Source organism: Calypte anna, chromosome 2, assembly GCF_003957555.1.
Source record: "Calypte anna isolate BGI_N300 chromosome 2, bCalAnn1_v1.p, whole genome shotgun sequence".
Taxonomy (NCBI): Eukaryota; Metazoa; Chordata; class Aves; order Apodiformes; family Trochilidae; genus Calypte; species Calypte anna.
The window spans coordinates 69,920,335-69,934,287 of NC_044245.1; the positions used below are offsets into that span (position 1 = coordinate 69,920,335).

The following is a 13,953-nucleotide window of genomic DNA, read 5'->3' on the forward strand; positions in this document are numbered from 1 at the left end:
TCTGCTGTCTGGGGACTACCTTCTCCACCAGGCTCTTCTGCAAGCCCAGCCTCCTCTGTTGGGTACCTGAATGATGTAACTCTTCCCTAGATCCACTTTTCCATCCTAGTGCTTCAGCCAATTTGGATTAAAGGCTCTTTTGGTATGAACAGCTCACCTTGATCGCATATTTTATGTAGTAAGCATTTCTCTTCTTCATTCCAGACGTCCATATACTCGTTTGGACCACACGGCTGGCACACACTGTCAGAAGTACCTGTGCATCTAGCAGACATATACTTTCCTGTGAATGAGAGAAGGACCAGCAGGTCGTTTGCAAGTTGCTCACCAGCTGTCTAAGGAGCTTAGAGAAAATGACAGGTTGGGCTAACGCTGCTGTGCTGCTGTGGACAGTAATTTCTTCCTGCCACCTTGTCAGTTCCTCAATCTGGCCCCCAGTTAGTGTGGCAGTGAAACCAGCGTGAAGCTTATGGCCTGTGAGCAGCCCTATCTATGGGTACAAAAATCAAGCTGCTTCCCATCTCCCACGGTGGTCAAGAGCTACACTAACAAAAAAGCTGCTGTGGCTTTTGCTGAGGTCAGCAAGAACACTCCTGCATTACAAGGCACTTGTAAGCCTGAAATCATGCACCTGTGAGGGCATGTTCCAATGGATTGTCGGAGTCACAATATTAAGCTGCTTTACTGACCCATGGAGCTGTTTCTAGTGGGCTTTTCAGTCATGAGGCTGGTACATACCAGCCCAGTGCTCACATACCTGGCTCACACTTTGTGCAGCACCGTCCTGAGTACTCATAGTGTCGTTCGCCTTCACATGGTACAGCGATTTGTAGTGACAGCTGGAGCAGAGAAGGAAGGAAAAGAGATGAGAATCAATATGCCTGGAGAGCTTCAGACCTACCTAGTCACAGTGCCGGCAGAGAGGAGGAAAACCTTTCCTCTGGATAGCATTTTAGATAGTTACACAGTAAAAAATCACCCAACATTTAAGACTTCAAAGGTGCTTTGTAGACACACTAAGGATATGTACTTGTTGCTTGTATACACAGGGACTCATAACACAGCCAAGTGATAAATTAACAACATGATCTTTCAATTTGTCATGAGCTTTTGGCCTGTTATATAACTTTTTCTTACAGTACATAATTATTTGAAATCTACAACTTTAAAACAATTGTAAAAAACCAAAAAATTAATCAGCATAGAGATACTTCTGTGGTCTCTTCCATAGATACAACCTGGGCACAGATACGATCAAGACCTGGGCGACTGAGAGTTTTAATGCATAGCATTAGGCAAACCAGTAAGGTGAATGAGGTATACTTCTGAAAAAGAAGAAGTTCCCAGCTTCCCACTGGGATAAACAACAGTCCTGGGCCAGCCCCAGAAAACTGGACTTCAGTTTTGCAATTTTTATGGCCTCCACCGAGTTCCACAGAGATGGTCTCAGGGAACTCAGGCAGCTCTCAAGAGAGGTGATACAATTAAGCCAACACCTTTTTCCTTCTCAAAAAACCAAAGCAAAATCAACACAAACCACCCGAAAAACTACTACATGCAAGGGCATCTGCAAAGCAGGTAGCAGTGTCTTCTTTAGCTCTTATGGGCTTCCACATCCCCTCCCTGCTCTCAGCTGCCTGTACACATAATGGTCCTACCTGCAGATCAGCACATGCATGCCCTCTCTGGTTTTCAGGGCATGGCTTGTGCTGGGGATCCTGGCCAGCCAAGCAGCATGCCCAACCCTTTGCTGACCCTGCTTTGGCTGCCCAAGAGTCTCCTGGCAGCAGTCCTCCAGGCAAACTCACTGCCTTACAACCAGTTGTTGGTCTTGCAACAGATAGGATGATTCAAAATCTAATAAGCATAGTAAGGAATCCTTCATCATTGCATACAGTTGTTAAAATCTCATTTAGTTAAAGAAAGCTTCAATAAAGCTTCTATTGCTGGTTAAAGAGAGTTTCTGCTGTCTAATAGTGTACAACAGCCCTGTGCCTCCTAATACAGGTTTCCATTCCTCTGCTTTTTTTCCTGTTTTCCTCATTTCCTCCAAGTCTTTACCTCTCCTCTCTCCTCCTTTTCTAGTTTCAGCAATAGCAATCTCTTTAAAGAGCAAATATTTTTCACTATGCACCTTGTACTCTTCTAATGCTAAAAAGGGCCTTGCAACTTAGAAAGGACCACAAAGCTTAACATTCTTCTTTAAAACACAACCTTATGGCCTAGAGTTTGAACCATGGGTTGTTTCACGACTTGCACTTACCAAAATTGCTCTAGCTTTGTTTGGAACATAGTAAGCATCTCAAGTCAGAGGTCCTGATTTTCTACATTTTTGCAGGTAACTTACAGCCTTTTTTATTATAACAATCTCAGGTCAAATAAAGAGTCTGTCTTGCAAGAAATATTCTGTTGCTTTATTTGCTTCCTTGTCTCTTCCTTTGCATCCATCAGCAGTCCCTTTCTCACTATTAGAGAGCATGTTTTTTGGAACAAAGATTGCATTTGGTGTTCTTGCAGCACCTCCCAGGAGGGACGCAGGAAAGCGATCGCTGCTGCCAAAGTGAGAGGCAATCTAGGAAAGGGAAAGCCAGGGCAGCCTGGCAGCTGAACTGTGACACTGCTCAGTGTCCTGGGGAGAAGCACTGAAAACACTCCTGTAATCAAAGAAGCTCATTTTTTACTGATGAACTTCAGGCAGCATCTGCTCAAACATGAAGCTGGCCAGCACAAGGCTGAGGCAGCACTGCAGCACTGAGCAGCAAAGTCTTGAGCAACTGATTCCTTATTCCTGACCATCTGAAGAGGCAACAAAAGTGATGAGACCAACATGAGGTCGAGTCACTTGCTTTTTGGCACAGAATGTCCTCTTCTTCCTCGTTTGCCCCAGTTTGACAGTTCCTCTTTAGAAGAAAAGGCTAAAAAATTACTGAAGTATTAAACAAGGGCAAAGCCTTCCTTTTTAAGGAAGGATATGCAGATCTGCTAATGCACATCCAGCTAAGAGGTTCGGAATAATTTTTGAGAACCACAATTCGGCATGAGGAGAAGCAGCAATCCCCCAATGCCTAGGTTAGGGGAACAGGCTGATTGCTCAGACACCTTTTGGAAAGTGTGTCGTGCCTCCCTGCTTTACCCTACAAGGAGGGCTATCATCATGGTATACTCACAGCTGCAACTGCATACATCCACTCTCCAAGTCAATAGAAACTGTCATTCTCTTCTATGTATGTGTCCTTCCCCTTTCTACACAAGCTAATGCATTCACACAGGTGCAATAGTCCCTTCCTGGATTTATGCTCAACACCACAGAGACAAGGCTCTACATGTCCACATGCTAACCCCTGTGTGAGCCCAGCCTCCTCACCAAAGTGAGGAACTTTGGCTTGGTGTGGACTGTCTGGACCTGCTGATAATGAAAGATGAAGGAAGAGAGGATATGAATACAAAAGCAACCTGGGGTTTTCTTAGGGTGGGAGTCAAACTTGGGCCTTTTTTTGTAAATTGAAGCCATGTTATCCTTTGTTTAACCCTCTCCCAGGGGACTGTGTGTGTCTCACTGTCAAACTGTGCAGCAGCTTCTTTGGAGGCTGAGAAGTACTCGTGTCCCCAGCAGCAGGATGATCTGACACATGGCCATCACCAGAGCATTCCTGCCACAGCAGGACGAGGAAGTGCAATTCATTTTGCAGATGAGGAACTCACACCCAGAGGCTGGCTGGCTTACAGAGGTGACAGGAAACCAGAGCAAGTCTCCCAAGTCTCAAGTTCGTCCCATAACCCCTGGAACATCCTTTCTCTCAGCAGGCCTTGGCCTGTGGGTAAGAGCGATTTGGACAGCACCATCTTCTTATCTTGAGAGAAGCTGCCTCCATTAATGGGAAGGTGTCAACCTCCACTAAAGTGATTAAGAAAACCCACCAGCCTAGTCAGTCCTTTAAAGGTCTCGCTATTGATGAAGCTGCCCATCAAATCCCACCACCACATGCAAATGACTGCTTCAAAGAGCTCTGGGTATCCTATGTAAATTTAATTTGTCACTTAGGAAGTGAGCGAAGCACAAAGGTTTGCACCAACTTCTAAAAAAAGTCAGCTTTCTCTCTTGATTAACACTGCTTCAGAACAAGCATATCTGGCAGAGAAAGAATCCAGGTTTGGAGGATCTGCTTCGGTAAGGCATGCCAATGCCTGCTTACATTTGAGCACATGAGTAGCACTACTGACTTCTTTGGAAAAACAGGCACACTCATGTGAAGGTTTGCAGGAGGACTGTGCTTTGGTGTCAAGATGCAGGCAGCCCTTTCCACTTCTTTTTTTCACCTCCATTTGTTGAAAAGGATGCTAAGCAAGAGTGTGCTTGTGGGGTCAGAGAGCTTTGATGACTCAGAGCTACAAAGCACCACTGTTACTCAGACCTTGAAAAAAAAAACACGCACACAGGTGCTGCTGAAGGGGGAACCAGTAGCATTCAGATTCCTGTCCTCAGGCTTAAGGAAATATTTATTCTTGGTGCCGTTGAGCAATCAGATGGTAGCAGAAGCTGTGTGTCATGGATGCTAAAATTACTTTCTTGCTCAGATGAATATTCAGACAGACACTTCAGGGAAGATAGAGTTGCATGGGCCTCTTTCCTTTAAAAGAAAAAATCTGGAAGAACAAGCTCGGGGGTTTCCACAGTCTTTTTCCCATGTCACTTCTGAACAAGAACCTGAGGCCTCAATGGGGATCGTTCATTAGCGATAACCTTAGTTTTGCAAAAACTGAAATATAAAGGGACTTGTCAAGGGGTAACTCCCTTAAGGTGACACCTTGCTCAATGTTGTTCGTTCTGGAGACTATTCAAGTCATCTCTCATCATTTTGCTGAGCAAAGCACATTTTTTACTCAATTTAGTATTGCAAACCTGAAGTCCCGAATGGGAGAGCCAACTGCAGTGTGTCCTGCCTAGCACACCACTTGCTCTTTATACTTCAGAGCCTATTTTTTTCCAGACCACTTGCTTTTGAGGTCCTGAGACACCTCTGCTGTAGAAACACAGTATTTCTGTGGATTTGGGGCTTTATTTGCCTTCATCAAGGGGACTAAGTTTTGACTAACATTTCCTGATGTGAAGTAGCTGCTGCAAGCACACAAGCTGGTATCCAGCTAGGGTGGCCTCTGTGGTCATCTGTTGCATTTTCTCCTACAAAAATGAGCCACTCCCTCTCCTCTCATACCAATTGTGTGCCCCTGCCCTCCAGCTTTCTACCTGCTTTGGGTCAGCAGTATTGCCAAGCAAAAAGCAGATTTCTTCAACCTGTTTCCAGTTTCAGAGGCTTGCCTAAAAAATTAAGAATGAAAATAGAATCTGGCTCTCCATGGGTGCTGCTCCATGGCCAGTGCTCCCAGGCACTCTATTGAGGCACATAATAGTAATGAACAACTCTGGAAATTTTTACAACTGTGAGTTTATATGAGGAAAGAGGAGTCTTACATTAAAGACTTAATCATAATCACATGGACCCTGAATGCAACAGTTCCTACATAGATGGTCTTCACTGCTGATAAAAATTAAATCAAAGCAACACAGAAGTCACAGCTTTGCAACTCCAGTTATTTGCTCGGAGGTCTGTAACTCATCACAAAAATCTAGGATTGTGAATGAAATGCTTTTGGTGATGTCAATTTTCCAGTGACCAATAAACCACATCACAGGACTACCACCACGTGGTAAAACACAGCCGGGAAGTGGCAGCAGCTAAAAACTAAATATTATTTCACTCTTAAAAATAGGTCCTTGAAACCCTGTTAGAGCCTTAATACCTTAAGAGGCCAGAATGAACATGAGGGGTAAAGCCAATAATAAAGAGGTAAAGAGAAAACCATAAATAGCAGCCAGAAAGTGGGTAAATGGTGGAAAGAGCCCCATCCGGGTTATTCCTCTTGCCCCTTGCAGCAAAAAGCAGACACCTGAGCCACTGGTATTGCTCCACTGATGGGAAGGCCCATTCAGTGTCAAACCCACCAGAGTTATTTCTAGGCAGCAGATTACGAGAAGGAGAAGTGCAGCACTGACCACTCTCACGGTGGGTGGTGGGGGTAAGGCAGACAGGAACCTCAGGTATATCAGATGGGAGATGACAGAGGTGATAGATGGGAGGGCTGAAATGGGTAATGACTAAACGTGTGGAACGGGCAGCTTTCCTCTGCGGACTGAAAACTTGCACAGCATTCATCATTCAGAGACAAAGTCATCTTCATACAACAGCTAGAAGAGTACAGCAAACATTTTCACCAGCTGGGCAGCCAGGAGCATCTGCATGTTGCCTGCTCTTTGGTGCAAAACCTCATGCTTTAACCTAGCTGTCCTCACAGCAGTTCAAGCACTACCAGCTACTAGATAAAATATTTTAAAGAGTAAAAACCCAAAAGCTAATTAACCCAAAATATTTAACAAGAAGGCCTGACATCAAGACAACAGTCCATGACAAACAGAAGTAAAAACTGCATAATAATGACATTGCCAAAGCCAATACCCAGATGTGCTTGTGAAAAGGCCCTCAAAGCCAAGTATCTTCTGGACTTAACAGGTGCATTAGCACCACTCCATAGGAGACTTCAGCAGCCTCAACGCTCCAGATACCGTCTCAATGACTCGCTATGAGTAACTCTACACCCACTCACACTTAATTAAAATCATAAAAAAGGCACTAAAGACACAATTATTTATGAGGAGCATATTTCTCTTGCATTTTAGTTGATGATTTTTCTATGCTTTACCAACTGAAGTCAAGTCTTAATGAAAAAATTAATAAAACTTTTTTTTTCTGGATGCCAACTTAGGAGTTCACTGGGGACATTCTATACTTAATCCTTATGTTTATGTATATCCTTTTCTTCCTGCATGCCACCAGGGGGAAACATAATGTATTAATCTCTCATGGTGTGAGGCAAGACCCTGCAATCCCAGCTGAACTGCTGAGGAGAATGAGAAAGCCTGCAGAGAAGAGAGGAAGGCTGCTTTCCCCACCTGATGCTCTGCTTCAGCTTCCTTCTCCTGGATTACACATGGAACAAATGCTTAATATTCTGCAGGCAGAAAAATGAAGGGCAGTGATAGGGCTGCAGCCTTTACTTTGGATGATGGCCATAAAGAGGGGAAGCACGTAACACCCACGGACATTTCTGCCTGGGCACAACTTACAGTAAGAATTGCATGATCAGATCTGCACCTTCTCCAGCAATAAGAAATTGTCACCTATAATAAAGGGCTCGGGAGTGGGCTGAGTGTTGGTTCATTTACTCTTTAGATGTCACCACAAGGAACCAGCTCTGCCAGGGACTGTGGACCAGCTGAGTTGAGAGAAACATTCCTCCCACATTTGAACAGGTTTTTGTTATTTCTGTAAGCAGCCTCTTTTACTGTATGTGGTATTGCAGGGGAGAATTCCTTTTTTCCATGGGAGCAGATCCAAGGAATCAGACCCTTGTTCTTGCTACTGAACAATCAAAAGTTACTGAAGAACATGATGCTCATATGGCAAAACTATTCACTGTGGCACAGTAACAAACTCAAAATAGATTTCCTTGCCTGCTATATAAGCAACTTTTAGGACTCCATATGAACCTAGTAACACATTTTTCCCTATCTGTATTCCAGATTAATGGGTTGACTAACAAAACTTCACAGTATTTTTTTTTCCATAAAAGATTTTTTTCTTTTCCCTCCACTTTGACCACTGACTAAATATATTCTGCACCCATCTGCAGTCACAAATGTTGTTCTTTGTCATTCTTGAACAGACCCTATATACTTTTTTTTCTTTTGGAGTAGCCACAAAGTGGTGAGGGTGAATGACCTCATTTCCACCCCCCCTTCTCTCCTTGGCTAATTTGCTCTTTCAGGGTGGATTAAACCGGCCAGATTGGCTCTTTTGCCAAACACAGCCCTGCGTGGTCTCTTTTATCTGTATCTTCAGAGAGAAGCAGCTATCTGATTCTGCAGAGCCAAGCAGCAGCTCCATGTCTGCACTCTTCTGCCTGCATGCTGCCCCTCCTCCATTGCAGCCCCTGCCCCAGCCTCTGCATCAGGGACATGGCAATGAAAAGGTGAGGAGCTTCTGTGAACACGTTACACCAATTGGCAGAAGAACTGTGCTCCTGACACAGGGAGGGGGGTGACTGGTGGGGTCATGGGCAGAAGATGGCCTGGGGAATAAGGGTGAGGATTGGATGCTGCTGCCTGTGTGATGGCAGACAGACTGTGTGTGCAACTTTCCTGGGCCCACAGGGGCTGACCTCCTGGTGACTTTGGTGGTGATCACCACAGAATGGTTTGGGTTGGAAGTGAACTTCAAGATCATTTAGTTCCAAGCCCTTTGACATGGGCAGGGACACCTCCCACCAGCCTAGGTTGCTCAAAGCCCCATCCAACCTGGCCTTGAACACTTCCAGGGAGGGGGCAGACACAGCTTCCCTGAGTAATCTGTGCCAGTGTCTCACCACCCTCACACTAAAGAATTTTTTTCTAATGTCTAACTTAAATCTACCTGCTTTTAGGTTAAACCATTACCCCTTGTCCTATCACTCCATGCCCTTGTGAAAAGTCCCTCCCCAGCTTTCCTGTAGGCCCCTCCAGATCCTGGAAGGCTGCTTTAAGGTATCCTTGGAGTGTCTCTTCTCCAGGCTGAACAACCCCAACTCCCTCAGCCTATCTTCATAAGAGGGGTGCTCCAGCCCTCTGATCATGACTGTGGCCCTCCTCTGGACTTCCTCCAAGAGCTCCATGTCATAATTAATGGCTCTTTGGCTTTGTTTGTCTATGTGACATCCTAAACACTGTACAAACACCAGAGAAGGCCAAGCCCTCAGCCTAGAAAATATATACCCTGAAAAGGCAAACAAGAAAGGTAACCAGGAGAAGCACTGTGAAAGAAACAAAGCATGCTGCATAGGTATGGGACACAAGCCAGGATGTGCCCAAGTGCCTGGCAAAAGTAAGCATCACTTCTCTGGTGTGGTGCTGAGCCCCCTGCAAGGCACCACATCACAAATACAATCACACACTGCAGTGACACACAAAGAAAGAAAAATCAGGAAACTTGCATTTCCCCAGAGCTGAAGCATCACATCAAACCCTGCTGTCATGGAACAGACACAGCAGAGTACCCTGGGTAACCAGCACGGCCTGCAGAGCAAGGCTCTCCTGCAGCTCACTCTGACACTTTCAGCCATCACTGCTCCATACCCTGAAGGTCCAACAACAGTCTGTCTTCCACTGCATGAACTTTGGACCATTTTCAAAGAAGAGTAAGTCATAAAAAGGGGCATGTCCTTGCAGGAAGGCTATTATTGTGCTATATGGGCTGAGGCCTACCCAAGTCCACAGTGCAACCTGGTTAAACACCAGTAACTTTTTATATTGCATTTATAACACACAAATATTTGCCTTTGTGTTTTCTGTCTGTAATAATGAACCATTCTCTGAGCAGCTGCTTCTCCATGCAGGCAAAGCCAGACAGTGCAGACTTAAACCAGAGCCTGAGCAGCTGCAGCAGAGGCCTGGCAAGTTAAGTTTCCATGGATAGGAAGGGGCAGCAAGAAGCATGGGTGCAGCTAAGGATGTGATGAACCAGACATCTCCATTTCTCTCCTCTCTCCACCTACACTAAGCAAAACCAGCACCTGGAGCAACTCTCCCCTCCACGTGTCCAGCAGCCTTTGCACTGCAGAGCAGCCCCTTGCAGCAGGGGGTAGAGGATGGAAGGAGGTCTGGATTCAACACAGCACGTGGTGGTAGGAACCTTTCTGGCTCTGGTCACCACAAACAGCTCCTGGAGACCTGGTCATGCAGAGAGGAAGTTGGCAGGGAGAAGCAGAAAGAGCACAGTCTTGCAGCAGGGGCTTGGTCTACACATGTACCAAGTAGAGCAGGGTCCTCCCCCATTTGGACTCCAGTGGACAAAAGATAAACATAGCAAGGTGACTCAAATATGATTCCTCTAAAGAACTTTAAGGTATAAATGCCAGAGGGCACCACTTGGACATTTTTTTTTATTCTCTGCATTGTAGTTATGCCTGCATTCTTTTTACTGTCTGCAATGGCTCTTGTAAAGCTAATTCCATCCCACTCCTCTGAGCTTGAGGGTGCTTGGATGACAATAGCAGGCAACAAAACCAGATCCTTAGGGCCACACTTGATCTCTCTGATTGACCTGCTATTTTAGTTTCTTTCAGCACAGTATGAAGAAAGCCCTGTACCACAAATGACATCTGCCAGTACCCGTGAGACAGCTTTGAATTCTACTGACTTGTGAAGGTTTGTTTTGGTCCTACTTGTGGGAAAGAAGAAATTACATCAGGAAGATGATGCTTACCACGAAAAGAGAAGTGGCAGAGGTTTCTTAAATTGTGGATTGGTTCAGTTTTAGATGCATTATACTCCTTTCATATGAAGTGCTGTAAGATTTTTCACATGTTCTAAGGGGAAACTGCAAAGCAATGAAAAACTTTCTGGTTTCCCTTGCAGGAATGGTTCCTGCAAGGGCATTTTCACTATTGAAATATTTGAATCAAGCAACTGTGAAACCCTTGCTGTTAACAACAGAATAAATCCAGTTTAGATGAGATATTGTAGCAGTTTTACTCTACTGAGTGATTCCTTTGGCCTTGATCAGAACAGGAATACTGAACCAGGAGAACCCATGATATAACACAGCACAGACACTTCTTTTCTTTATCCTGCCTCTATCATCATAAAGATTGCATATTTTTGGAAGTTAAAAGATGGTCTATATTTCTGCCAAAATTTTACTGTCTTAAAAGAATTCCAGATACTTGTAGTGAGCAAACTTTCCCTATAAAGTAAATACCATGGAGTAATGGAATAACCCATATCTTGCCACATGAGGGGAAAGAGTCTTTGATGTTAAACCAGGCAATTTTGAGTTTTGGAAATGCCCATTCTCACAGGATTTAACTAGAATAGAAATAGAAACAATTACGCTTTTCACCAGTGTTAAAAGTAAGGAAAGAGGTATTCTGTGGAAGGAAGCTGAGGACATCGTACCTCAGAAAGTAAAATATGGAGTCCTCTGACAAGCCACCCAAGCCGAATCACTTGTAAAGATCATCCTGTGGCTGAAGCACAAGACAAGGAAGGCTGAGCTCTGCTCCCAGCACTTCTGCTCCACACTTGGTGTGTGACCTAGAGCAAGTCACAAATTCTCTGTTCCTGTTTCCTCTTTGTTGAAAATGATGACAATGACATCTCTTCTCAGAAGAATTATGAGTACTCACTAACTAACATTTACAAGTATTCCTCATTCTTCACAGGAATGCATTGTAAATGTCACTGTCCTACCATTACTCCAACATATTATTGACACTGCAGCTAAGACAGCTGCATCAGACACACTTCAGCCCTACCACACTCATTCCCACAATTTGTTTGATCTGCTCTTATAGAACAACCCACTGTTCAAGGAGCAGCAGCTCTCTCGGCTTGCCTTGCTTTCATATTCTTGACCTGCAGATACTCTTTGCTGTTGCAGACAAGATGTTAGATTAAAAAGTTATTTGAGAAAGTATGGCTTATCCTATGTAAATTTATACCACAACTTTCCTGGAGCCCCCTACTATTTTGTACTGCTACTTGTCCAAAGCACAGACTATAGAAAATTGCACCCTGTGCAACCACTTACAGACTCAGAATTAAGCACATGTTGAATGAAGTGGAAAGACTTTACACATCAGCCCCAAATAAATACAAGTTCCCTGTTCTGTATCCTCTGAGAAGCTATGAACTGGGAGGCAAGAAATAACAAAGAGCTCCTCCTGGCTCCTACATCTGGGTACACAAAACATGCTGGGAGCTGTAGCATGGAAATCTGAATTCCCAGCTTTGGTCAAGCAAGTTCCAACGAGGAGATTCCAAAGTGAACAACTGCCTGTAATCCAAATGGTTCCAGAAGGAAGCAAATATGTTGTGTTTAGTGACCTGAAGCATGAGTACAAAATCCACTGAAGTCTTCTCATTATGCTGCACTGATCACAGTCCTGAACACCAGGCCAGGAAAAACCAGACAAATACAGGAGACACTTGGGAATAGGACAAACTACCTGAGAGCCACGATGTAAAAATCACTTTTGAAGTATGCAGGCTCATTCACATGCATTTGGAGGGCACCTGGAAAGCAACAATTTAAGAGAAGCCTAAGGAGTGAGGGTGGACAGAGTGAAACATATGTTTTAGAGGGGAAAAAAGGCCAATGTGGTTTTAGGCAGCATATTTAGGACCAGGGATCCAGTGGAAAGGCTCTCAGGACTATGTGGTCAGACATTAAATTGAAAGCTGTAGACAGCACAGGGGGTTTTGTTTTGGTTTTTATCTTTTTTTTTTTTTTTTTTTTTTTTTTTTTGTGAAGCTGCACCTTGCTCTTCGGGAACCTAGCCATGCCCCAGTCCTAGCACTATGTTGAGAGAAGCACTTAAAATGACAAAACTAACCAAGATTAATGAGAGACAAAGAAACACTAGAAGTTCAAATGGAAGAAATGCAAATGGTAGTGAGGATTCCAAACACTGATTGATGGAGGAAATAAAGTATCTGTAGTATGGGATTTGCAAACAGCCTAGAAGGGTCTAAATTACCTGAAGGGAGAGGAATAATTTTCAAGCTGTAGAACTAGAGTAAGAAAAATCAAGATTCTGCAATTTGAACAGCTGGAGGAAAACTGATGAATGCCATTCACAAGACTCAGCAAGGATGGTCTTTCTGAGAAAGAAAATGGTCTTTTCTGAGAACAGCAGAAGGCAAGCAATGACCCCAACCATGAAACACGCTGACCATGAGCCACCTGGCACAGCACGGTGCTGCAAAACGAGCACATTCTGTTTGCAAACAACTTGCAGAGCCAAACCTCACTCAGATCTTTCCCTTTGCGAGGACAGGGCTGCCCTCCCGGGGCAGCTGGCCTGGCACTGGGGTTCGGTTCTTGGCTCTGCCATAAGCACTATGGGAAGCTCCAAGGGAGTCGTGTGGAAGGTCCAGGCCCATCACCCACCCGTGAACACCGTCCTGACACCCCCCCGGAGCTGCTCAGTGGTTGCCAACATTAGGGATGATGGGTGGGTCAGAGTGGGAGGGGGGGGCTGCATCCCACCGAGGAGCCGGAAAAGCCGTAGCTGGGCTGCAGTCCCACGGCCAAGGGACAAGTGTGCTCATGCTCTCTTGAATAAATCTGTTCGGTAGGGTGGAGTCTGCCTTATTTTTACTCTACATGCAAATTATATCCCTCAACAACCTCACAGCAAATATTTTCTGGTTTCTCACACCCTGCCCTGGGCAGGAGGCAGGCTGTTTTCCCTGCAGATCCTCTGGTTTCCTCTGGAACTTGGCTTTGGGCTATTTTGATTTAAAAGAAGTGAGAAGCTTGTAAGACAGAGTGAGTTGCAGGAAAAAAAAAACAACCCAAAACAAAACCAAAACTAAACAACAACATCAGGAAAAAAAAACAACAGCAAACAAAAAAACAAGCAAACAAAACCCAACAAAAGTACAAGGCGAAGCTGTTCTGTTCAGCCCAGCTCTGCCAGTGCCGGCAGCGCAAGATGCCACCGGCTCTGACCTCGCCACCTCCTCTGGGCGACGGGCAAAGAAACAAAATTTCCTGGGGTGAGAGGTGACAGAGCTTTCCCCCTCCTCCAGCACAGCCCTGGCAGCACAGCCTCACTTACCTGTTTGCCAGCAGCAGCCAGGCCAAGGAGAAGGAGCCAGCAGCCAGATGGGACGGGCATGTCTGGGTGTCCGTCTCTGCCTCCTCCTCTGGCTCCTTTTCCTGCCGCCAAAGAGAAACTAGATCCTTCCAGCCAAGCCCCCGTGCCCCGGCAGCAGAGCGAGGCACATTTGAGCTATCTACTTCTCTTTCTTCCTTTCCTTCCTCTCAACTACACGAGGAGAGAAGAGAGAAGAAGAAG

At 45.0% G+C, this 13,953-nt stretch overlaps 1 protein-coding gene across 3 annotated transcripts in view; it reads right to left on the reverse strand.

Moving 5' to 3' along the window:
- Positions 1-13,953, reverse strand: part of TNFRSF11A (TNF receptor superfamily member 11a) — a 28,642-nt gene extending 14,689 nt beyond the window's left edge. For 2 of the 3 annotated variants that reach the window (XM_030446215.1, XM_030446216.1), the window contains exons 1-3: positions 13,714-13,900; positions 758-839; positions 158-283 (exon numbers count right to left, since the gene is read on the reverse strand). In XM_030446215.1, the coding sequence (XP_030302075.1) occupies positions 158-283; positions 758-839; positions 13,714-13,773 (268 nt within the window). In that variant the 5' untranslated portion in view covers positions 13,774-13,900. Of the gene's footprint in view, positions 1-157; positions 284-757; positions 840-13,713 lie in introns of all 3 variants that reach the window. The other variant, XM_030446214.1, reaches the window with a different exon arrangement.